The sequence below is a fragment of the Panthera tigris genome, chromosome F3 (assembly GCF_018350195.1).
Source record: "Panthera tigris isolate Pti1 chromosome F3, P.tigris_Pti1_mat1.1, whole genome shotgun sequence".
Classification (NCBI taxonomy): domain Eukaryota; kingdom Metazoa; phylum Chordata; class Mammalia; order Carnivora; family Felidae; genus Panthera; species Panthera tigris.
This window is the reverse complement of record NC_056678.1, coordinates 2,822,761-2,849,154: the sequence shown is the minus strand read 5'-3', so window position 1 is coordinate 2,849,154 and position 26,394 is coordinate 2,822,761. Positions and strand designations below refer to the sequence as shown.

The 26,394-nt window shown below is 42.7% G+C and overlaps 1 protein-coding gene across 10 annotated transcripts in view; it reads left to right on the top strand.

Moving 5' to 3' along the window:
• The window catches only part of LIN9 (lin-9 DREAM MuvB core complex component), a 61,813-nt gene that overhangs the window by 4,607 nt on the left and 30,812 nt on the right, over positions 1–26,394 (top strand). For 4 of the 10 annotated variants that reach the window (XM_042975917.1, XM_042975926.1, XM_042975920.1 and 1 more), the window contains exons 2-7: positions 2,621–2,653; positions 4,585–4,679; positions 5,923–6,027; positions 15,159–15,292; positions 16,859–16,984; positions 24,790–24,947. In XM_042975917.1, coding sequence (XP_042831851.1) covers positions 2,621–2,653; positions 4,585–4,679; positions 5,923–6,027; positions 15,159–15,292; positions 16,859–16,984; positions 24,790–24,947 — 651 coding nt within the window. Of the gene's footprint in view, positions 1–327; positions 522–1,005; positions 1,143–2,088; positions 2,114–2,620; positions 2,654–4,584; positions 4,680–5,922; positions 6,028–15,158; positions 15,293–16,858; positions 16,985–24,789; positions 24,948–26,394 lie in introns of those variants that run through there. The other 6 variants (XM_042975918.1, XM_042975921.1, XM_042975927.1 and 3 more) reach the window with 6 other exon arrangements.

Genomic DNA, 26,394 nt, shown 5'->3' with positions numbered 1-26,394 from the left:
GCTCCCTCACTTCTCCCCCATGCTTCTACTTCCGCTGTCATTAAACCCGGCTGCTGCTTGGAGGCTGTTAAGGTGTCCTGTTACCCACCCGTTCTCCACATCGAGGCAAGAGAGTCGAGTGAGAGCAAGAGTGGCTTTGGTGTTGATGGCTCGTCTGTTTCTACAAGCCTCTCTCATCCTGCCTGCGGACGAAAAGTCAGCTGAAGTTCGGGATCTGAGCTGCGTGAGAACGTTTCGTAGCCAGAACTGCCGTACCTTATCCGTGGCTTTTCATTTCAAGTCTGTTGTCCATTCGTACGAGTTGTGAATCATGGCTGCTTCTTTCTGTTAAACAACAAGGAGAATGACTCTGCCTTCTCTGATTTTTTACCTAGTTCATAGTCCTCTTTCTTACTTTATCCCCCGAGATCATCCTGTATTTGTTTTTGTGTTTTAGGAAATGCCCTAACGGATTGGCTCCTTAAAGATGTTTATACACATTTTGAACATGCCATTTAAAATTTTGTCTTTTCTCAGTGCAGGTAAATGACCAAACTTTTGAATAACTTAACTGCTGCCTGATTATAGACTATATTCCATCAAACATAAATGGATGTCACAGTAACTGAGATGAGAAGTAGCTGGTTCTAAAATAAAACAGACTTACGGGCACCTGGGTTGCTCAGTCGGTTAAGCGTCCGACTTCAGCTCAGGTCACGATCTCATGGTCTGTGAGTTCGAGCCCCGTGTCTGGCTCTGTGCTGACAGCTCAGAACCTGGAGCCTGCTTTGGATTCTGTGGCTCCCTCTCTCTCTGTCCCTCCCCCACTCATGCTCTGTCTCTCTCTCTCTCTCTCAAAAATAAATAAACATTAAAAAAATTTTTTTTAATCAAACAGACTTAAAAATGAGGAATGATATGTAATAATTTGACTATGACTATAGTAACAGAAAAAAAGGTGTTCTCAACAGTTTTGTTTTTGTTTTTAAAGTTAAAAGAGGGAGTTTTTGGTCATCCGGAATTCTGTGAACAGTTTCTCTTCTGGAGCAGAGAAAGGGTTTTCCTGTTGATTTTTCAACATTGAGATAAAATTGATACTTAACATTGTGTTAGTTTCAGGAGTGCAACATCATGACTTGATACATGTGAAGTGATCATCTCAGGTGGGTTAGTCAACATCCATCACCACCCGTGGTTACACTTTTTTCTCCTACCACCAGCACTTTTCAGATCTGCTTTCTTAGCAGCGTTCATGTTGCTGTGCTGTGCATCACATCTCCAGCGTTTATTTCCCTTATAGCCGGAAGTTAGTGCCTTTTTGATACTTCTGCCCATTTTGCCCACACCCCCAGCCCTCGCTTTTGGCAGCCACCAAACCGTTCTCTGTGTCTGTGAGTTCGGGTGTGACTTTTTGTTTGTTTTTAATTTTTTTAATGTTTATTTATTTTTGAGAGCGGGGAGGGGCAGAGAGAGAGGGAGACACAGAATCCGAAGCAGGCTCCAGGCTCCGAGCTGTCGGCACAGAGCCTGATGCGGGGCTCGAAATCACGAACCCAGAGATCGTGACCTGAACCGAAGTCAGACACTCAACTGAGCCACCCAGGTGCCCCTATTATTTTGCAAGTGACCTGGACTTCTTTGCAGTATACGTATCCAGTTCTGATACTTTTCAATGTAGCACGCTCCCTGCCTCATCAACATGTACTTCCCTGTGGTTTCTCTGCTTCCGCTCGCCCCCAGCGCCCGCAGGACAGCGACCAGAGCCTGGAGGCCGGCTGTTTAGAGGGGGGCTGAGGGTTCCCGGCGACAGAGCCCCTCGGACCTTTATTAACAACAGATTCTGGGTGTGTGAGGAGCCTCCGGGTTATTCAAATACACACGAAGGCGTGTTTTCGTCAGAGAGCCCTCCAGCTGTGTGCCAGCCCCTCTGGGCTGCTCTGACTCCAGCTGGGGAGTCCTGAAGGGTGCACACACCTGCATTCTAGACTCCCAGGGGACCCCCTGCCTGATTGACAGTCCCGCTGGATCCTTTTCACCTTCTCTTTTCTCCACTCCGCTGCCACTGCTGATCTTTGCTTCAGTAAATGGCCGTGTTCCTTTCTCTTTTCCTTCTCCAGCACCAGGACACTTCTGGGTGAGGATCCCAAATCCCTCTGTGCCGACGCTTCCCTGCCTTCCCTCCCCCAACTCTCACAACTTCCACAGGACTCCCGATAGCTCTCTCTAGCTTGTCCTTACTTTGCCTGAGTTCTGGCCTGCAGCTGGGATGGCCCGCTGGTTCTTTCTTGCTATTTTTTTAATGTGTTTATTTTCGAGAGAGAGGAGTGCAAACGGAGGAGGGACAGAGAGGGAGGGAGGGGGGAAGAGAGAGAATCCCAAGCAGGCTCTGAGCTGTCAGCGCAAAGCCCGCCGCGGGGCTCCATCCCAGGAACCGTGAGATCACGACCTGAGCTGAAATTGAGTCAGACGCTTACCCGACTGAGCCCCCCAGGTGCCCCAGCTCTGGTTACCTCTGATTGCACACCCCCCTGCCACTTCAGTCTCTACACCCCTAAAACCAGATGGGCCACTTTCTCCCTGTAGCCAGGTTCTGTTTCTCTCATGTCGATTCTGAAATGACACTGATTTGTTTTCCTTGCAGGCTCTTCAGCAAAAGCCCTTGTCAGTTTAAAAGGTAAGATCATAGCGCGATCCTTCAGGTATGGCGTTAAGGTGGAAATTTAATTCGTTAAATTAATGGGGATACGATGTTTCTCTTTTCTTTCTAAATTAGGCTTCATTCTAACTTTTAAGTATTGGTTTTCACTGATGAAATTTTAAATTCATAGACTGTTATAGGAGAATTGGTCCTTGGTTGTTGGAAATTACTAAGAAATTTTTTCCCTCGGGTGCCCGGCTGGCTCAGTCGGTAGAGCATGCGACTCTTGATCTCAGGGTTGTGAGTTTGAGTCCCACAGTGGGTGTAGAGATTACTTATGAATAATAAAATCTTAAAAAGACATAGAAAAATTTTCTCTAGAATTATTGATTAAATAACTTTTTTATAATTTGCAGGTAATCTCTACCCCCAATGTGGGGCCCAAACTTATGACCCCCAGATCAGGAATCACACACTCTACTGACTGAGCCAGCCAGGTGCCCCAAACCCCAAGAACTTTTTAACTAAACATTGCAGACATCATAGTAGAGTGAAAGCATTTTTTAATTAAGGCTTTTAAAAAATGCTTATTTATTTTTGAGAGAGAGAGAGAGAGCACAAGTTGGGTAGGGTCAGGGAGAGGGAGACAGAGAATCCAAAGCAGGCTCTGAGCTGTCAGCACAAAGCCTGACACGGGGCTCGAACCCACGAACTGTGAGATCATGACCCCAGCCAAAGTCGGATGCTCAACCCATTGAGCCACCCAGGCGCCCCTAGAGTGAAAGCATTTTATTGAACAACTGTGCTCAGCTGTATTTTTGCATGAGTTCATTTTTTAGGAATCTTGCCTTAAAAGTAATAATGTAAGTCTCTTGAAATAAAAGAATGATAGTACTTTTCTCGGAAGAAAAGTTGTACATGTTCCTTGGTCTTGCTCTTTCTTTCTGCACGTACACTGGCCACCCCTCTTACTGTAGTTTGTTTTGAGATTTTGCTTGAGCAGGATTCTGCTGGGTAAGTAAATCCTGAACCGGGCTACGCTCAGAGTACTTGTAGTACTTGTTCAGTACTTTTAGTTTTTAGAGCTACTGTGTTGTGTGTTGTGTCGGTGATTTTCCACATTAAGTCCCGGCTTGAGAATGCTTGTGTCTACGACTACCCTGATGTGTTTGCCTGACAGGGTCAGCCCCACTCTGCCTTTTTTGTGCTTCTTAAAATGTACACCTGAAAAAAGTATTCCGTTATTCTTTTCCTCCCAATATTAAAACCATTTCGCTTTCAAAAAGCACATGTACAAGTGATATATTTCTTACAGAAAACGGTTAGAAAATGCTGATGAGCACCTAGAAGGAAATAAAAATAACTGTCTTGTGTGTATTCATCCTAGTTTTCTGTGTCTTTATATAAACATATCCTTTTTATAAAAATTGAACTCGCTCTCTTTATTTTCATAATATCTCTAATCAGTTACCTGATCGGATTGTTTCCGGTTGCAGATAGCTCTGAAGACATTTCTTTGAATCAAGGAAAACAGAAACACCCACACGTTTTATTTTTGTATATCCAGGGTTTCACATATCGAAGCAGGAAACGTTTAGAAATATACTCTAAATTCAAAGTCAGAAGCTTTTTCCATTTTTCCACTGCCTGTTTTCAATCAGATTGTGCTTCTTATTCTTAGCAAATTAGAATGAAGGAATTACTAAAACACAAAGAAAGAAACCACACATATTTTAATAGGAGAATTTAATACTTTCAAGATTCAGTGCCTTGTCCAATTATGTAGCGCTTGACAAAAAAAAATACGGAAGAGATTTTTCATTTGTAATAAACCAAAATTACTATGCTCAGTATATTTTTTCCATATTGGTAAATATTTCAGATATATTGCTGTTAATAAAAAGGCAATGTTTGTAGTATAAAATCCTTTGAACTTAAATCTTATTAGTAATAATTACTTATTACAGAGGGAAGCTTATCTAACACACGGAATGAAAAGTACAGCTCTTTACAAAAAACACCTGTTTGGAAAGGCAGGAACACGGGGTCTACTGTGGAAATGGTAAGGAATTAGTGTTTCTTACTCTTTAGAATATGATAGCTAAATTGTCTGTATTATTGTCATGTGCAGATTCTTACAGGACAGCAAGAGTTTCCCAAGGTTTTCCCCATCTCCAGGCATCTGAGTCTTTAAGTGTCATTGAGTAGTATACGATCATACTCCATCAGTAGCCTTTGATAATCTGGTCATCAGGCATTTGTTAAGCAATTGCAGTTTCTTTAGTAGGCAAGACGAAAAACAAACAAACAAAAAACCACACACACCAACCTCTGATCACTCCAAATCATACTTTATTTAGAATACAGAAAATTTCACACGCTCCCTGCAAAAAGATATAGAAGTAAGTGGTAAGATCTCAAAATCTCACGTAGGTCAAGGGTAAGTACAGGTATGATAGAAGGGACTTCCTGCCAGGGCTATGGAGTGTTAAGACTCTCGGTGGGTTTAATTTCAAGGCCCGGCACCTCTAGCGTTGACTCTGTTGGATGCTGGCCATATGCTGTGAACCCTCTGTGCCTGCCTCCCTTCCAGCTGGGCGGGAGACCGTGTCCAGTGCTGGGACAAGGATTTGAAACAGGATGTGGGTACAATTGGGATATTACTTCTGTTGTCCTTCGCTGTTGCTGAGGCCTCCGAACCCAGGGTGGACTGTAAAATTGTTCGTATTACTGACCCTTAAGCATATGATGTCTTTTGGGCACTTAAGCCAGTTAGTTCTGGTTCTGTGGTCTAGTTCGGTTCTCCGGGCACTTATCAGATACCCGAGATAGGAATCTTGTGCTTTTGTTCACAAATGGAAATTCGGGTAACAGTTCTCGACAGAGTGTCTAGTATGTTATTACACGTTTCAGTTGAGTCTCTCGCGTGATCTAGTAACTTTGTCCAGCCCAGCCCTGTGCGGCGGACGCCGTATGATACACCCCCTGCTGTCAATCTGAGCACCGACACGACGAGGTCTGGAATTGTCAGAGCTTACTTTCCTCTTGCACGTTCAAGGCTTCTAAGGCCACTTGGGTTCCAATTTTACTCATCAGCTAGGTGTTTGAATTGTAAACAGATTGCATCAGTATGCACGCCACTGCTTTGTAAATCTAAGATCAGTCACGTCTGACTTTGAGCGCTTGGTATCACCGACACTCCATCCTTCCAGCCTCAGCTGGATCACCCAGGTACAGGATTAGATTTTGGAAGAAAAATGAGAAGTGTTCGGTCTTTTTATTAAAGAAACAAATTTCTATCCTAGCCTTTCAGAAACTCAAAGCGAAGTCGACTCTTTTCTGACGAAGACGACAGACAAATAAATACCAGGTCCCCTAAAAGAAACCAGAGAGTGGCGATGGTCCCGCAGGTACGTGTGTCACAAGCATTTTGTTCACGGGAAGGGAGGCGAGCAAGTGCTCACGTGATCAGGTTTATTTTTATTATTCTGTTACGTCTCAAGTAACAAGTTCTTCTTAAGTCAGCGCTCTAACTCGGCTCCTGTATTAGTGACCTAGAAAGGCCATTATTTTATTGGTGGACTTTTTCCCAGCGTAGAAAGCCAGACTTGTCTCACAAATGCACACTTGCAAGCATGGAGAGGAGAGTGGACTGAAAACAAGTAGGATTTGGTAATAGGGTGTCAGTTCGGAGTTTTGTAAGGAAATGAGAGGGGAGAAAACATTTTACTTAATGACTGGAAAGTATGTTTTGTGTGTGTATGTGTTTAAACATTTATTTTTGAGAGAGAGAGCACTCATAGGCAAAGGGCAGAGAGAGAGAATCCCAAGCAGGCTCCACGCTGTCAGCCCAGAGCCTGATGTGGGGCTCAATCTCACGAACCATGAGCTCATGACCTGAGCTGAGACCAAGAGTCAGGTGATGAACCGACTGAGCCACCTAGGCACCCCAAAAAGTTCAGTTTTTGAAGTATGATGTGCTATCCCGAATTGGATTCTGGGACAGGAAAAGGACATTAGTGGTAAAGTCTGTAGTTTAGTTAATACTGTTGTGCCACTGCTAATGTCTTAGTTTTGACAAACCATGGTTATGGAAGGTGTTAACATTAGGGAGAGCTGGGTGAGGGGCATATCTTTGCAACTTTTCTGTAAATTTACAATTTTTCCAATCGTTAATTTTTACCTCTACCCGTTCCCTAGGTCTGCTTCCCTCAGTAACTAGTGACTGCTGTAATGAGTTTGATTATTCTTTTAGGTCTTTATAGGGCTTTTCTAAAACTTTAAATAGGTGTTCACAGAAAATATGTGGTATTCTTTAATGTTTCTGGTTTTAAAATTCTATTTGTAGTATTATTTTCATGATAATATACACATCATTCTGTAATTTAGTTTTTCATTTAAAAGTCTGTTTTGGGGGTGCGTAGGCGGCTCAGTCAGTAAAGCGTCTGACATTGGCTCAGTTCATGCTCTCGTGGTTCGCGAGTTCAAGCCCCTGCATCGGCTTGCTGATGTCAGCACAGAGCCTGCTTTGGATCCTCTGACCCCCTCTCTCTTTGCCCCTCGCCGACTTGCGTGTGCTCCCTCTCTCTCTCTTTCTCTCTGAAAAATAAACAAACGTTTAAAAAAAAAAAATCGGGGCACCTGGGTGGCTCAGTTGGTTAAGCATCTGACTTTGGCTCAGGTCGTGATCTCACCATCCCTGAGTTCAAGCCCCACATGGGGCTCTGTGCTGACAGCTCGGAGCCTGGAGCCTGCTTCCGATTCTGTGTCTCCCTCTCTCTGCCCCTCCCTTGCTCACGCTCTGTCTCTCTCTCTCTCTCTCTCTCTCAAAAATAAATAAAGATTAAAACAAAATTTTTTTTTAATTAAGTCTGTTTTTGAGATTTGGCCATGCTGATTGATTGAGGTAGATGATAGGTAGACTTCAGTGTTTTGTTTCTTTTTACCGTTATATATTATTCAGCCTTATGATACCATAGTTTATACGTTCTCTGGCTTACGGGCGTTTAATTGGTTTCTAAGTTTTTACTAGTACAGATAATGGTGTCGTGAACACCCCAGGCATGCCTGTATAAACTTGCAGGTGTTTTTCTAGGACAGATGCCTGACATGTGAAACTGCCAGATCACAGGATGTGCACATTTAAACGTTTTGTTTTGTTTTATTTGCTTTTAATTTATCTCCAAGTTACTTAGCATCTAGTGCAATAATGATTTCAGGAGTAGATTCCAGTGATTCACCCCCCACGTATAACACCCCGTGCTCATGCCAGCAAGTGCCCTCCCTAATGCCCCTTCCCCGTTTAGCCCACCCCCCGGCCACAGCCCCTCCAGCAGCCCTCAGTTTGTTCTCCGTATTTAAGAGTCTCTTCTGTTTTGTCCCCCTCCATTTTTATATTCCTTTTGCTTCCCTTCCCTTATGTTCATCCGTTTTGTCTCTTAAAGGCCTCATATGAGTGAAGTCATACGGTATCTGTCTTTCTCTGACTAATTTCACTTAGCATAACACCCTCCAGCCCCATCCCCGTGGTTGCAGCAGTTAAACATTGCACAGCAGTCCCACCTCGTTCTCAGAGGCCCCGTGCTGGCTGGTGTGCTCTCCCCACAGCCCGTCCCGGTGCCTGTGTCCCCAGCGCTTGCCGCTCCGCACGGAACCGAGCGTCTGATTTTTGCCGATCTGATAATAGCATCTTCCTGGTTTTCGTTGGCATTTCAGCTGTGAGTGACCTCGAGTACTTTTCACATAGGTTGAAAAATGATTTCTTGGGGCCTCCTGGGTGGCTCGGTTGGTTAAGCATCCGACTCTTGATCTCAGCTCAGGTCTTGATCCCAGGGTCACGAGTTCAAGCCCCGTGCGGAGCTTGGTGCTGGATGTGAAGCCTACTTTTAAAGATAAATAAATGAATAATCAAAGAAGAGAAGAGAAAAACGATTTCTTTCCCGTAAACTGTTTATGTGTTTTTTCCTATTTTCTGTTAGACTGTTGATCATTTTCTTATTCGTTCATAAGAATTTTTTATATGTTAAGAATATTAGCCGTTTGGCCTGTTTATATTGATTGTAATTTTTCTGTTTGTAGCTTGCTTTTTGACTCTGTTTCTGCATTTTTTACCATGCAGGACTGAAAAAAATTGAAGGGTCAAATGCAACTCTTTCCTTTTAGCACTCCCTGGGTTTATACTTACTCGGAAAGATCTTCCTTCGTCTGACATTTATAGTTTTTGAGTTCACGTGTATTTAATTCATTTTTTTTTTTTAATGCTTCAATTTTCACTTCATCTGGGATTTATTTTGGAGTAAGGGATTAGATGAGACTGAAACCTTGATTTTTCCCAGAGGACTACTTAGTGGTCCTGGTCTCGTTGACTGAGTGGTCCATCACGATTTAAAATGCTGCCTGCATCCGGCTCTTGACCGGCTCAGGTCATGATCTCGAGGTCTCGTGATCCAGCCCCCTGTCGGGCTCCTCGCCGGGTGTGTTGGGATTCTCTTTTCTTCCTCTGCCCCTTCCCTGCTCGCGCTCACTCTCAAAATAAATAAATATACGTTAAAAAATTAAAAAAAAATTAAGATGCTGCCTGCATCACAAGCTACGTTCCTCTATATATTTGGGATTATTTCTAGACTTTGCATCTCTTTCTGTCTAGTATGTCCCTGTATGTGCCAGTGTCAAATTGTTTAATATGCTTTTACATAGTGTTTTCATATCTGGTAAGATATTATTACATATCCTTTTCTTAGGTTCTCAAAAGTATCCTTGCACGTTTTTTTTTTAAGTTTGCTTATTTTGCGAGAGAGAGAGAGAGAGAGAGAGAGGGAGAGCACGAGTGGGGGAGGGGCAGAGAGAGAGGGAGAGAGAATCCCAAGCAGGCACTGCACTGTCAGCGTGGAGCCCGATGTGGGGCTCGAACTCACGAACCGGGAGACCATGACCGGAGCTGAAATCAAGAGTCAGATGCTTAACCAATCGAGCCACCCAGGTCCCCCTTCTTGCACAATTATTTTTCCATAGGAACTTTAGAATCACCCCGACTAGGAGAAAAATTTTGTTGGGATTTTTATTGGTTTCACACTAATATGAATTACTTTATGTCCTATGACGTGTTTGTAACACCGAGACCGTCCATCCGAGAACTGCCGGTTGGTTCCACTTATTCGGGCCGTGGTGTTCCTCTGTAGACTTTACAGACTTTTCCATGTTGATCTTGTACATTTCTTCATGGTATTCCTAAGTATTTAATACTGTTGTGCTGGTCATTTTTGCTTTCATAAACAGGATATTTCCCCTGTTTTATTATCTAACTGATTCTCACTTATGCAGAGAAAAGTACTGATTTTTTTTTTTTTAAGATACTGATTTTTCAGAAGTGTTTATTCAGAGAGAGAGAGCGAGTGAGCGCAAGCATGAGTGGGGGAGGGGCAGAGAGAGGAAGAGCGAGAATCCCAAGCAGGCTCCGCACTGTCAGCGCAGAGCCCGACACAGGGCTTGAATCCACGAACTGTGACATCATGACCTGAGCCAAGAGCGAGAGCCGGTTTTTTAACCTACTGAGTCACCCAGGCACCTCTTGTTTTGTTTTTCTGTTTATCTATTTTGAGAGAGAGCTGCAAGCGGGGGAGGGAGAGAGAGAGAATCCCAAACAGGCCCCGTGTTACCAGTGCCAAGCCCAGCGTAGGGCTCGATCCCACAAACTGTGAGATCATGACCTGAGCCAAAGTCAAGAGTTGGACGCTCAACCGACTGAGCCAGCCCCCCAGGCGCCCCTAGGATACTGACTTTTGCACGTCAACTTTGATTTCGCCCACTTCGTTAGATTCTCTTACTGTTGTCAGTGACTACAGTTGGTTTTCTTGAGTTTGGTAGGACAGCCATATCACCTACAGATAATGATTTTTGTCTTCTCCTTTACAGTTTTTATTCCTCTTACTGGGTAATTCCATCAAAACAACGTTAAAAAATAGTGATAGTCAATACCTTGGTCTTATCTCCCATGTTAGTGACTGTGTTTTTAGTACTTTGACGTCGACTATGATGATGACTTTTGGGTTGGAATGAGGAGAAATAAGTTTTACAGGTTCAGAAGGTGTCCATCTATGTTTGTTTTCTTGGTCAGTAGAGCTAAAGGTTTGTCCATTTTGTTGATCTGTTCAAAGAACTTTTGGTTTCATCATTTTGTCTCTTATTTTTCTATTTCATTTATTTCTGCTCCAATCTTTTTTTTCCTTGTTTTTTTTTAACTTGTTTTATTGTTTATTTTTTAAAATTTACATCCAAATTAGTTCGCGTATCGTGCAACAATGGTATCAGGAGTAGATTCCTTAGTGCCCCTCCCCCATTTAGCCCACCTCCCCTCCCACAAAACCCTTCCCATAACCCTCGGTTTGTTCTCCATATTTAAGAATCGCTTCTGTTTTGTCCCCCTCCCTGTTTTTATATGATTTTTGGTTCCCTTCCCTTATGTTCATCTGTTTTGCCTCTTAAAGTCCTCCTATGAGTGAAGTCATAGAATTTTTGTCTTTCTCTGACTAATTTCACTTAGCATAATACCCTCCAGTTCCACCCACATAGTTGCAAATGGGAAGATTTCATTCTTTTTGATGGCCGAGCAATACTCCATTGTATATATACACCACATCTTCTTTCTCCATTCATCCATCGATGGACATTCGGGCTCTTTCCATACTTTGGCTCTTGTCGATAGTGCTGCTGTAAACATGGGGGTGCATGTGTCCCTTCGAAACAGCACACCTGTATCCCTTGGATAAATGCCTAGTAGTGCAATTGCTGGGTCGTAGGGTAGTTCTCTTTTTAGTTTTTTGAGGAACCTCCATACTGTTTTCCAGAGTGGCTGCACCAGCTTGCGTTCCCATAATCTTTTTTTTTAATCTTTTTTTCACGTTTATTTATTTTTGAGAGAGAGAGACAGAGTGTGAGCAGGGGAGGGGCATAGAAAGAGGGAGACACAGAATCTGAAGCAGGCTTCAGGCTGCGAGCTGTCTAGCACAGAGCCCGACGGGCTTGAACCCACAAACCGTGACATCATGACCTGAGCTAAAGTCAGACGTTTAACCGACCGAGGCACCCAGGCGCCCCTCTGTTCTAATCTTTATTATTTTTTTCTTTCTGCTTGCTTTGGGTTTTCTTTGCTCTTCTTTTTCTAACCTAAGGTGGAAGAATAGGTTATTATTATTTTTTTTTTAGACCTTTCTTCTCTTCTAATATAGGCATTTATTCTATAAATTAACCCCGCAACCACTGCTTTAGCTGTATCATTTATTTAACTATCGGTACGTTGTGTATTTTCATTCTGTCTACTTCTACTGAGATTTTTTTTAGCGAATGTTGAATTTTATCAAATATCTTTAGCACCAATAGGTGATCATATGATTTTTATTGTTTTAATTCATTAATAATGGCAGACTGTGTTAATAGTTTTCTTATACTGGACCGTCCCCACATTCCACTTGATTGTGTTGTTCCATTCTTTTGATACTGTGATGTCGTATCTGGCAACTTTTTTTTTTTTTTACATTTTGAGAAAATTGAGATGTCGTTGATGTATAATGTTATATAAGTTTCAGGCACACAACATAATGATTTGATATTTGTGTACATGGCAAAACGATTACCACAATAAGAATAGTTAACACATCTGTCGCTGTAGTTCCAAATTTTGTTTCTCGTGATGAGAACTTTTGTTTAAGTTTTATTTATTATTTTGAGAGGAGGAGAGTGCTTGTGTATGTGTGTGCATGGGAAGGGCAGGGGCGGAGAGAGAATCCCAAGCAGGCTCCGTGTTGTCAGCACAGAGCCTGATGTGAGGCTCGACCTCACGAACCAGGAGATCACGACCTGAGCCGAAATCAAGAGTCAGACACTTAACCGACTGAGCCACCCGGGCGCCCCTCTTGTGATGAGAACTTTTAAAATCTCTTCTGTTAGAACCTTTCAATACTCAGGACACTATTTACTACAGTCACCACACTGTACGTACGTGCCCACGAGCACTGACTTCATAACTGGAAGTTTGTGTCTTTTGACCCCTCTCCCCTATTTCAGTCCCCCCCGCCCCTCCCAGCAACCACCAGTCTTTCTGTATTTATGAGTTTGGTTTTTGGTTTTTTGTGGTTTTTTGGTCTGTTTTGTTTTTCAGGGAGTTTTTTTTAGATTTCACAGATGCGTGAGATCATACGGTGTTTGTCTTTCTCTGACTTACTTCACTGAGCATAATTCCCTCAAGGCCCATACGTGTTATTGCAGGTGGCAAAGTTTCATTCCGTTTTTTATGCCCGAGTAATATTCCTCTGTGTGTGTGTGTGCACACGTGCATGTGAATGTGCATACCCACCACATCTTCATTACCCTTCATCCATTGGTGGACACTTAGGTAGCTTCCATGTTTTGGCTGTTATAAATAATACCACAGTGAGCATCGGTGCAAATATCTTTTCAAGGTAGTGTTTTCATTTTCTTCAGATAAATACCCAGAAGTGGAATTACTGAATGAGGTTCTATTTTTTTTTTAATTTTTTTAATGTTTATTTATTTTTGAGAGAGAGAGAGAGAGAGAGAGAGACAGAACACAACTGGATGAGGGGCAGAGAGAGAGAGGGAGACATAGAATCTGAAGCAGGCTCCAGGCTCTGAGCTGTCAGCACAAAGCCCGACGCGGGGCTCGAACGCACGAACCGTGAGATGATGACCTGAGCCGAAGTTGGACACTCAACCGACTGAGCCCCCCAGGCACCCCAAGGTTGTTCTACTTTCAAATTTTTTGAGGAACCTCCGTGTTTCCCATAGTGGCCGTACCAGTTCGCATTCCCACCCACAGTGCAAGAGCGTTCCTTTCTCTTCACATCCTCGCCAACACCTGTTGTTTCTTGTCTTTTTTACAATATTGGCCACTTTGATAGATGGGAGGTGATGCCCCTTTGTGGATTTGCCTTTCCCTGACAATGACTCCTGTTGACCTTTTTGTGTACCTGTTGGCCATCTGTATGTCTCTGGGAAAATGTCTCTTCATATCGTCTGCTCATTTTTTAATTGGATTGGTTTTTTTGCCGTTGAGTTGCATGAACTTTTTATATATTTTGGATATTGACCCTTGATCAGATACACAATTTGCAAATATTTGCACCCATTCTGCAGGCTGCCTTTTAAACGTTCTGTTGATGGTTTCCTTTGCTGTAAGGAAGCTTTTTAGTCTGATGTGGTCCCACTTAATTTTTGCTTTTGCTGCCTTTGCTTTTGGTATTAAATTAAAAAAAAAAAACCTCACCAAGACCAAGCTCTAGGAGCTTACTGCTTACATGTTTTCCTAGGAATTTTATGGTTTCAAATCTTACATTCAAGTCTTTAATCTGTTTTGAGTTTATTTTTGTGTGGGGTGTAAGAAAGACAGTGGTCCAGATTCATTCTTTGACATGTGGCTGTCTCATTTTCCCAACACCGTTTGTTGAAGAGACTGTCCTTTCCGCATTGTACATTCTTGCCTCCTTTGTTGTAAATTAATTGGCCATATGTGTACGCATTTATTTCTGGGCTCTCTATTCTGTTTTATTGATCTACGTGTTTTTATGCCAGTATGATACTGTTTTGATTACTGTAGCTCATAGTATAGTGTGAAATTAGGGAATGTGATGTCTCCAGCTTTGTTTTTGTTCTTCCTTCTCAAGATTGCTTTGGCTACTCTGGATCTTTTGTGATTCCATAACATTTTCAGATTGTTATACTTCTGGGGAAAATGCCATTGGAGTTTTCATAGGGATTGCAATGAATTTTAGATTGCTTTAGATACAATGGACATCTTTTTTAAGTTTATTTATCTTGGAGAGAGAACGAGTCAGGGAGGGGTGGAGAGCGAGAATCCCAAGCAGGCTCCTCGCTGACAGCATGGCGCCCTATGCAGGGCTTGATCCCATGAACCGTGAGGTCATGACCTGAGCCGAAACCAAGAGTCGACACATAAATTGACTGAGCCACCCAGGTGCCCCCATAGTATGGACGTTTCAACAAATATGAATTCTCCCAGTCCATGAGCACAGAAGGTCTTTCCAAGCATTTTTAACATTCTTGCAAATGAGTGATATTTTTTGAGATTTCCTTTTATTATACTTTGGCAGATTTTATTGTTACGCTGTCTACATAAAAATAGTTGGGAAGCTCTTTCTTCCTTGAGTTGAAGCATTTTGATAGCACTGGTGCTGTGGTTTGATCGAGATTCACCGGTGAACCTTCCGGGCCTAGTGCTGTGTGCTTGCATTTTCTCTCTGTGTCACACTTCTCTTCTTCCTGTATGTAGTGCAGTGCTAACATGATGGGGACGATCACGTCACCTTCCTTATCAGAATAGGTTAGGAAACTGGAGGTTTTACCTTTGTAAGAAATAATCAGAGTGCTTATTTTATTAAGTAATAACAGAAAATGTTGTTGAACCTTTTCGAGTACTTAACCATAATCTGCCTTCTTACACGTGTCTTTGATGTTACAGATGTTCATTTTTATTTGATGGACCTGTAATTAATCTCTTTTTATTGTGTAGAAATTTACAGCAACAATGTCAACACCAGATAAGAAAGCCTCACAGAAGATTGGTTTTCGATTACGTAACCTACTCAAGCTTCCCAAAGCACATAAATGGTGCATATATGAATGGTTCTACTCAAATATAGATAAGTATGTATCTGGCTTACATCGTGAATATCACTTGAACCAGAAATTGAACTTTTTCAAATGTTATAAGCCATCCTCTTTCCTATAGGTCTGTTTTGATTCTATTTTTTCTGATTTCCTTTTTCTATTCTCCATTCTAGTTTTCCCCTCCCCCCTTTTGCAGAAGTTGTTACACATTTTTATGAAAAGTCAAATGAAAGTAAAATTTCTATATCATAATTTACAAAGACTGTGGAGTGGATACCCTAAAACAGAGCTCCCTTATTTGTAATGAACCAGATGTGGTTTATAAATCTTGAGATTTTTTCTTTTTTTAGAGAGTGAGAGAGAGAGAGAAAGAGCGGGAGAGGGGCAGAGAGAGAGAGAGAGAGAGAGAGAGAGAGAGAGAGAGAGAGAATCCCAAGCAGGCTCTGTGCCCAGCTCAGAGCCCAGTGCGGGGCTCATCCCACGACTGTGGGATCATGACCTGAGCTGAAATCAAGAGTTGACACTTAACTGACTGTGCCACTCAGGCGCCCCAGATCTTGAGATTTTTAAATGCTAGTATATTGGGGCACTCCCGCCTGACTCAGTCAGGAGAGCATCCGACTCTTGATCTCAGGGTTGTGAGTTCAAGCCCCATTGGGCGTGCTACTTAAAAAACATGCTAGTATATTGGTACAGAAGCAGTTACTAATGGTAGAAATGATTCAGTGAGATTTTTAAGATAAGCTTTTTATTTGGGACATAGTATTTATATACTTTAATTATACATAAATGTTTAAATAGAACATAGAGATCCGGGCGAAATCCAATTATTCAACACTAGTAACAATAGAAACAATTCTGAATTCTTATCCATCCTAATCGAATCGGACCTGTGCTAATCACTGATGCTTGCTCTGCTGGCTGCTTCTCTTGACTTCCCCTTCCTGGTTTCTAAACCAGTTGCCTACACTGCAGTGACTCTCGTGGATGGTCATATCTGACCCTGAAACTCACGTGTGATTTGATTTCTAAGTCTGGTTCCTGGTTTCCCAAACTCATGAATGATTGTTTTATTTTTGTCCACAGCTTTTTCCATAGGCTTATGACACTCCCAGGGTGTCCTGGTGTGATCTGAGTTCTTCTGGAATCTCCAGGAACTGGTCTGACCCTCTCGAGTCCTCCAGTTTTCTAAAAATGATTTAATCTCCAAGAGGACTCCTTGGTGTTGGCCTTGCCTCTGGGGCGGAGATACTTTGTAGCTGACGTTCATCCTCCCAAGATATAATGACAAATGCTAGGCTGCTTCCCAAAGGATACACTCTCATGTGAGATCTCACAAAAAGCAGTGTCTCCTAGAACCTCAGGCACAGACCTGTTTCACGAGTAGCTTGCAGCACTCGTGGTTTCCCAGACTTTCACAAACACCACTTTTGGTTTTAACGCTTTGAATCTGTGCCCATTTTATACGTGTCCTGGGTAGAAGCGTAAGATGGCATTTGGTGATTAGTATAATGTTGAAAATTGGAAAGCGTATTTTGAAATTTATGCGTCTGAGGCAGCTTGTTGTATATTAACCTTTAAAATACCATTTCTGTTTTACAGACCACTTTTTGAAGGCGATAATGACTTCTGTGTATGTCTGAAGGAATCTTTTCCCAATCTAAAAACAAGAAAGTTAACAAGAGTAGAATGGGGAAAAATCAGGCGGCTTATGGGAAAACCACGGAGGTAAAAATAACATTTTTGTTTAAAATAAAATCAACAAATTACTCGATAGTATCATTACACATTGGTTTTTTTTCATCTTCACAAGGACTGATACTGGGAACCTAACTTTTCAGAATAATTGTATGTTAAATATATCCTATTAACCAGCCTTTGTTCAGATGACAGGCTTTGAACATACTTTTTTTTTTTTTTTTTGATTTGATTATTTTCTTAACTATTTGGCAGGGGGGCTGTTATTTGGGGAGCGAGCTCTAGTGGGGGAGGGGCAAAGAGAGAGGGACACAGAGGATCCAAAGCAGGCTCTGTGCTGACAGCAGAGAACCCGATGTGGGGCTTGAACTCCGAAGCCATGAGATCATGACCTGAGCTAAAGTCTGATGCTTAACCAACTGAGCCACCCAGGTGCCCCTAATTGTTTTGCTTTTTAAAAAACATTTATTTTGAGAGAACACAAGGGCGGGGGAGGGGCAGAAAGAGAGGGAGGGAGGGAGAGAGAGAGAGAGAGAGAGAGAGAGAGAGAGAGAGAGAGAGAGAGAGAGAATGAGAGAGAATGAGAATCCCAAGTAGGCTCTGGGTGCCCGACTCAGAGCTCGATCTCAGGAACACTGAGATCATGACCTGAGCTGAAATCAAGAGCTGGATGCTTAACCAACTAAGCCACCCAGGTGCCCCCATCTGACTCTTGATCTCTGCCCAGATTGTGATCTCAGGGCCATGAGTTCAAGCCCCATGATGTTGGGCTGCCCACAGTAGGAAAAAAAAAAAAATTGCTGACACATCTTAAGAGTTCTCTTCAACAAGAAAAAATTTTAACTGTATATGGTGACAGATGTTGACTAGGTTTATTGTGGTGATATTTTTTGCAATATATACAAATATCGAACCATTCTGAGAGCACCCCTGAGCAGGGGAGGGGCAGAGAGAGAGAGAGAGAGAGAGAGAGACAGAAAGAATCCCAAGCAGGTTCTGTGCTGTCAGGGCAGAGCCTGATGTGGGGCTCGATCTCATGAACTGTGAGATCATGACTTGACATCAAGTGTCAGACATTTAACCACCTGAGCCACGCAGGTGCCCCAAATTCCCGCTCTCTGTACAAAATTTGAAATAATGTGGTTCTCCCAATTTTTCCCTTGTACACCTAAAAGTTATATAAGGTGTTATATGTCTGTTATACCTCAATAAAATAAATGAAAGCACATTCTATCTCAAAAAACAAAACCCCAGAAAGAAAAATCAAGTGAATCTATCTGTTATTTTCTGAAAATTGCTTAAAAAACATTTTTTTTTAGGGGCGCCTGGGTGGCTCAGTCGGTTAAGCATCCAACTTCAGCTCAGGTCATGATCTCACGGTCTGTGAGTTCCAGCCCCACGTTGGGCTCTGAGCTGGCAGCACAGAGCCCTACATGGGGCTTGGACTCAAGAACTGAGAGATCATGACCTGAGCCAAAGTTGGACACTTAACTGACTGAGCCATCCCATCACCCTAAAACTTACTTTTCATGTGACATTACTTCTCCTTTTCCAGTTTTATCTTTCTTTCTAACACATTGGAAAACCTTGTATTGCTTTTTTTTTTTAAGTCTATTTATTTTTGAGAGGGGGAGAGAGCACGAGCCGTGGAGGGGCAGAGAGAGAGGGAGACACAGAATCCGAAGCAACTCCAGGCTCCGAGCTGTTAGCACAGAGCCCGACACGGGGCTGGAACTCACGAACCATGAGATCACGACCTGAGCCAAAGTCAGATGCTCAACCGACTGAGCCACCCAGGTGCCCCGGAAAACCTTATGTTACTTTTGAGTGAAATTTTGAAATTTGGGGCACCTGGCTGGCTTAGAGGAGCACGGGCTCTTGATCTTGAGGTGGTGAGTTCGAGCCCCCGATGCAGTATAGAGATTACTTAAATAAATGAAACTTTAAAAATTTTTTGAAATGTTAGGTCATGAGTTCTGATATTCTCTGCCTATTAGAGGCACGTACAAGATTTTTTTCACTTTATTTTTTAAGTTTATTTATTTTGAGACAGGGCGAGAGGACATGTGTGCATACACAGGGGAGGGGCAGAGAGAGGGAGAAAGAGAGAATCCCAAGCAGGCTCCTCACTGGCAGTGTGGAGCCCACCGCGGGGCTCGAACCCACTAACTGCGAGATCATGACCTGAACTGAAGTCAGACACTTAACCAACTGAGCCACCCAGGCGCCCCAAGACTTTTTTACCTTAAATGGTGGGAAAGTTCAGGGAAGGCATGGAAATATAAAGTGACTTGGGCAAGTAGAAACAGAATTTAGTTTCAATGATTTTTTAAAAAAAAAATTTTCATGTTTATTTTTGAGAGAGAGAGAGAGAGAGACACAGTGCAAGCAGGGGAAGAACAGAGAGAGAGGGGAACACAGAATCCAAAGCAGGCTCCAAGCTCTGAGCTGTCAGCACAGAGCCCGACGTGGGGCTCAAATTCATGAACTGTGAGATCATAACCTGAGCCAAAGCTGGGCGCTTAACCGACTGAGCCACCCAGGTGCCCCAGTTTTAATGATTTCTATAGTTAGCAATGAAACACAAGGAGAACTTTTAATGGAACGGGTAGTATTTTATCTATGTATTGAAAGATCACATTGCTGATATGTCTTTAATATTTCCCTCCTTTGTAAGAACAGAATTAAAATGAGATGGACCTATGTGTTTCATCCTGGTAGTTTTTGGTCTTTGGTAATTAATTCCTTTAGGCCATTTTGGTACAAAACTGTGACTTTACATGTTTGCGTAAATTGAGGTTCTTGTTTCTAATTATTGTCCATCAGGATCATACGTTAGTCACTTTTTCATTGTTTTCTTATAATTCTGTAGCTTAAGAGTGTCGTTGAAATATTTCTCATTAACTTATTCCGTTACCTTTCTATAACATTGCTTAATGGTTTGGTTCTTTACTTCATCAGAGTTAATTTACAGTTGAAATGAAGTCTTTATTTTCAACAAAAGTTTGTAGTTTTTCTTTTCTCTGAGGAAGTCAAGGTACAATACATATTATTGCTACAATATACTTCTTAAAATACCCTAAAAGAATGATAAAATGCCAGGAAGAAAATGTGCAATATACAGATGGTGAAATGGGAAGATGTATTTGAGGTTTGATAAGAAGACTTAAGGTTCTAAGTTAATCTGTAAATTCAAATCAGTCTCAATAAAAATATCAGTAGAACTGGGGCACCCAGGTGGCTCAGTCGGTGGAGTGTCCGACTTTGGCTCCGGTCATGATCTCATAGGTCGTGAGTTCGAGCCCCACGTCGGGCCCTGTGCTGGCAGCTCAGAGCCTGGAGCCTGCTTCGGCTTCTGTGTCTCCCTCTCTCCCTGCCCCTAACCCACTCGCATTCTGTCTCTGTCTCTCTCAAAAATAAATAAACATTAAAACAAACAAAATCATTGGGACTTTTTTTTTTTTTTAACTAGATGAACTAATTCTCAAATTCAGATTTAAGACAGGTGAAATCAAGCAAAAAGATCTAGGAAAAATCTGAAGCAGCAAAGTAACTATGCTTACCAGATACTGAAGTCGATTACCAAGTGATCTTCATTAACAAAGTATAGTAATGGCACGTAAATAGATGGATTAAGAAAAGAGAATCCAGATAGTGTCACAGATGTCTCTGGGAATTTAATGCATAATAGCAGTGGTTGCTTCTCAAATACGTGGAGGGAGGAAGAGGCTAAATTATTTACTTCATGGATATTGAGACCAGTGTAGCAACCTAGAGAGAAAAGCCGGTGTCATAATTTTTATTTTATTTTATTTTTTGAGAGAGACAGAGCATGAGCAGGGGCGGGGCAGAGAGAGAGGGAGACACAGAATCCGAAGCAGGCTCAGGGCCCTGAGGTGTCAGCACAGAGCTGGACGCGGAGCTCGAACCCATGAAGCGCGGGATCATCCCCGGGGCTGAAGTCGGATGCTCAACCGACTGAGCCACCCAGGCGCCCCTAGATGATTTAAATATTTTTAAAATGAGGGGCGCCTGGCTGGCTCAGTCAGTAGAGCATGCGACTCTGGATCTTGGAGTTGTAAGTTCAAGCCCCAGCTTGGGTGTAAACATGACTGAAAAATTAAAAAATCTTAAAAAATGAAACAGTAAAACTGGTAGAGAAATTTATGGGAGAGTTTTGCTTAATCTTGAGTGGGAAAGGTCTAAGAGTCCACAAAGCTAGGCATCATAAAGGAAAATATCAACAAATTTAGCTGCAGAAAAATAACATTTCAGGGCCACCTTGGTGGCTCAGTCGGTTAGGCGTCTGACTTCAGCTCAGGTCACGATTTCACGTTTCCGTGAGTTCGAGTCCCACGTCAGGCTCTGTGCCGACAGCTCAGAGCCTGGAGCCTGCTTCGGATTCTGTGTCTCCCTCTCTCTCTGCCCCTCTCCCACTCATGCATGCACACACTCTGTCTCTCTCTCTCTCCCTCTCTCAAAAATAAACATTAAAAATAATAACATTTTGCATTACCCTCTCCAAAAGAAACATGAAATCAAAAGACAATGACAAATATTTATAATTCTTATCACAAAGCCCAATTTCCTAATATGTAAATAACTCCTGTGAGTCCATAAGAAAAAGTCAAAAAATCCATGATAAAAATGATTATAAACAGTACATAGGAAAGAAGAAAAAGTGGATCTTGTAAACACATGAAAAGAGGTCAGTCTTACTCATAGTAAGAAATGGAAAAATCAGAGTATGCTAGGATACTGGTTTTTAGTCCGTAAAGCTTTAATATGTTATGTTGGCAGGGGTATGGTGAGTAGTCATGCTTGCTGGTGAGAGTAAATTTAGATAACCTCTGTGGAGGGCAATTTGATAATATCTCTCAGGTTTACAAATTTTCATACCCTTTTCACCTAGTAATTCTACAACGTTAGGTTACAGAAAAGTCTGTACCTGGGTGTTACTAATTACAGTATTACTTCCAGTAGCAAAAGATTGGCAAAACGTGAATGTCCAATAATAGGGGAATGATTCATTCAAATGTGGTATCTCGATATAGTAAACAACTTGGAAACCACTTAATGTAAACCAAAATAAAATCAGAGATCATTCCTTGTGTGCTGACTTGGAACAGATTGCTAAGATACATTAAGAAAAGAAGGCAGAGGGGTGCCTGGGTGGCTCAATCGGTTGAGTGCCCGACTTCGGCTCAGGTCACAATCTCACGGTTTGTGGGTTCGAGCCCCGCGTGGGGCTCGGTGCTGACAGCTCGGAGCCGGGAGCGTGCTTCGGATTCTGGGTCTCCCTCTCTCTCTGCCCCTCCCCCGCTCATGTTCTGTCTCTCTCTGTCAAAAATAAATAAACATTAAAAAAAATTTTTTTTAAACTTATGAGATTAAGCTTACCAAGTGTTGGTGAGGCTCTGGGGAAACTTGGAATCCTCTGTGCTGTTGATGGGAACATAAAATGGTGCAACCACTTTGGAAAACCGTCTGACAGTTTGAAGACCTCTTCAGAGAATTTTAGGTTCACAACCGAATCAAGAGGAAGGTATAGAGATTTTCCCATATACCCCCGGCCCCCACAGAGATGCAGCCTCCCCCGTCCTCAGTATCTCCCACCAGAGAGGGTTGATGGGTTCACTCCCGGTTTTGTACAGTCTACAGGTTTTGAAAAACGTACACTGACATATCTACCATCAGGATGTCGTAGAGTATTTGCTCTGCTCTAAAAATCTCTCGCACTTCAATTAGTCATTCCTCCCCCCGCAGTCCCAGCTACTGGCAACTGACCTTTTTATTGTCTCCAGAGGTCTCCATTTTCCAGAGTGTCATATATTGGAATCACACGGCATGTAGCCTTTTCAGATTGGCTGCTTTCACTTAGTGGTATGCATCTCAGGTCCCCCTGTATCTTTTCCTGGCCTGACAGTTCATCCTTTTTGTTGGTTTAGTTTTTAATTTATTTTTAAATCAAAAAAATTTTTTGAGAGCGTGCGGGTGGGGGAGGGGCAAAGGGAGAGGGAGGGAAAGAATCTTAAGCAGGCTCCACGGTCAGCGCGGAGCCCGATGTGGGCCTCGATCTCCCTACTGAGATCTTGACCCGAGCCGAAATCCAGAGTCTGACGCTTCACCGGCTGAGCCACCCAGGTGCCCCAGTCATTCATCCTTGTGAGCGCTGAATCGTATGTCCGAATATCCCACTCGCCTCGCCGAAGGACGTCTCGGTGGCTTCAAGTTCTGGCAGTTGTGAGTAAAGCTGCCATGAGCGTCTGTGTTGAAGTTTTGGTGCGGACGGAAGTTTCCACCTCATCCGGGTAGATACGAAGGAGTGTGGTTACTCGAGGGTATGGTAAGAGGGTGCGTCGTTTCGTGAGAAACCATCTAACCGTCTTCCAAAGCGGCTGTGCCGTTTTGCGTCCCCACCTGAAGGAAGGAGGGTTTCTGTTCCCCGTCCTTGCCGGCATTGGGTGTTGTCTGCGTTCCAGGTCTCGGTCGTTGTAATAGGTGTGTACTAGTGTCTCATTTAATTTGCATTTCCCCGATGACACACGATGTGGAGCATCAAATAGGCTTATTTGTCATCTGTAGGTCTTCTTGGGCGATAGTTGGCTTCTTTTGTTTTTCGTTTCTTGAAAGGTTAAGCAGACACTGACCATCTGACCCAGCCATTCCACTCCTAGGTATTTAGTGAAGAGAAATTAAAGCAAAAATGTATACAAAAACCTATCCACAGATGTTCGTGTCACCTAAGTTGTAATCGCCCCAAAGTGGAAACAGCCCGACTGTCCACCACTAAGTGAACAGATGAACGGGTTATGACACACTCGTGGAGCAGGATACTGTTCTCCAGTAAAAAGAATGAACCGTCGACGCCTGCAACAACACGGATTACTCTTGGGGTAATTAGGCTGAGTGAAGGAAGCCTGACAAAAAGAGTTGGTACCAGATGATTTCATTTGTGTGAGATTTTAGAAGATAGAAACTACAATGACAGAAAGCAACTTGGTGATTGCTTGAGAAGTGCGGTGTAGAAGGAGGGATAGTAAAGTACCACGAGGAGACTTTGGGGAGTGATTGACGTCTTGAAGTGTTCATGATCTCGTCTGTGGTGATGGTTTCGTGGATCTATATTTTGTGGCATGAAAGCTGTGCTGAAGTCACTTTGGTTCATCCCAGTATTTGAGAATAGAAGTATGACAGGCCTGGGGGGCTCTGTTGGTTGAGCGTCCGACCCTTGATTTCGGCTCAGGTCGTGTTCTCGCGGTCGTGGGACTGAGCCCCGTGTTGAACTCTGCGCTGACAGCAGGGAGCCTGCTTGGAATTTTGTCTCCCTCTCTCTCTGCCCCTCCCCTGCTCGTGCATGCGTGTGATCCCTCTCCCTCTCTCTCTCAAAATAAATAAACATTAAAAAAAAAAAAAAAAGGAAGTAAGGCCCTAAAGATAAGAGTAAATTCAGTGTTTATGCTTCAAGGCAGGAAGTATGATTAAACATTTACACAGTGGTAAGCCTCATCTTTAATTCTGTATTGGTTCGCTCACTGGGTCACAAGGAAGATATCTTGTTCTTCTGAATAGAATATTGTAATTGGATTTGGTCCCAGGAGGAGACCTGGGATCCAGATGCCGTGGTGTCAAAGGATGGTGACCAAATCCTCCTCCTTTGTAGGAAAGGACGATCTAGATAATTTACTTTGAAGAGAAACAATGACTATTTCTAAGAGCCTGTTTTTGAACAAATTCCTCAAGAGAGGAAAAGGGCACGGTGAGGTGGATGGTCTGATGTCAAGTTTCCGTATAGGATGGTTATCAGTTTATATGGTTTTTGTAATTTATTCTAGATGTTCTTCTGCATTTTTTGAGGAAGAGAGATCAGCATTAAAACAGAAACGGCAGAAAATAAGACTCTTACAACAAAGGAAAGTTGCGGACGTTTCCCAGTTCAAAGACCTCCCAGACGAAATCCCTTTGCCCCTGGTTATCGGAACCAAAGTTACAGGTGAGTGAGCACAAGTTCATTACTGGTTTGATTTGTAAGGTTTCACCATGCCGACTGCTAGCCACTAGACACGTGGCTTTTAAACTGAGAGGCTTACGCTGTAGCTCTGTAGTAACATGCGGTCCAAGGTACTGTTGGTTCGTCTATGACATCCCGTTTGAAACTACTTAGGGAAAAGCGTACCGGGTCGAAGCAACGTCTACTACGACGTAAGCCGGAGCAAACTGACACAAAGACGAAATCGACAGTTCACTGGGGTCCCTGCAGCTGTACATTGTTTACATTTTGAATTTTTAAATGATTCCGTCTTTGGCTTTCACATCATTTACTTGCCTGTCTAACCGCTCTTCAGTGGTTAGCCCACAAACACGTTGTTCTTGCGCTCTTTGGCTTTGGGGATAGTCCATTTCTAAGGACTGAATAAACGAAATTATTCAGTAGGTAGTTGGTTCAAAGTTTTATTTAAGGATATAAATTCTGTCGGTTGGTGGATATGATTCTGTGTATTCTTTTTGGTTACAACGTGGAAGGAAAGTAGCACCAAAGCCTCAAGTTTAAGGTAATTCTTCATAATGTGGTAAACTAAAATCATAACTTATGTAATATAAAAAATAACAAGGTGTTGAGTGGGTAGACAGATTAGTAACTGTACTGAAAGGGTTTTAAAAATGGTTGGATTTATCAAGGAACGTTTTCTGGAGGAAAGGTAACCTCGAGTTACGTTAATATCACTTTTTCTAGTCGTAGAAGTGGTACGTATTTCCATGACGCTGTAGAGAGGAGTAATTCCGAGGAAAGGTGGATAATAGAGAAGAGCCTATGTGGTGCATATGAGATGCATACAAGGAGGTGAACGGATTTGGTCACGACTTGCCACGACAACTTACCACATACAAAACTTACCAATGACCTCTCTCCCGACAAAATTGGCCTGGGGGTGAGGCTGGCAATGAAGTGAGGGATCTCGAAAAGTCTCGAAAAGATACGTTAGTTCTAGGGGCGCTTGGGTGGCTCAGGCAATTGAGCGTCCGACTTTGGCTCAGGTCGCCATCTCGTGGTCCGTGAGTTCGAGCCCCGCGTCGGGCTCTGTGCTGACAGTTCGGAGCCTGGGGCCGGCTCCGGATTCTGTGTCTCCCTCTCTCTCTGACCCTCCCCGTTCATGCTCTGTCTCTCTGTGTCTTAAAAATAAATGAACATTAAAAAGCTGCTTCAATAAAAAAAAAGAAAAGATACATTGGTTCTAAAAACCCCATATAAAAAAGCACAGATACAAAGTCTACAGGGTAACTACAAATCAGAGAAGCGTTGAGAAGAATAGAGTAACACAGAAACACAGGACTTTTTTTTTTTTTTTTTCAGTGTATTTATTTCTTTAGAGAGAGAGTGTGCACACACGTGTGCAAGCAGGGGAGGAGCAGAGGGAAAAAGGGAGAGAGAGAATCCTGAG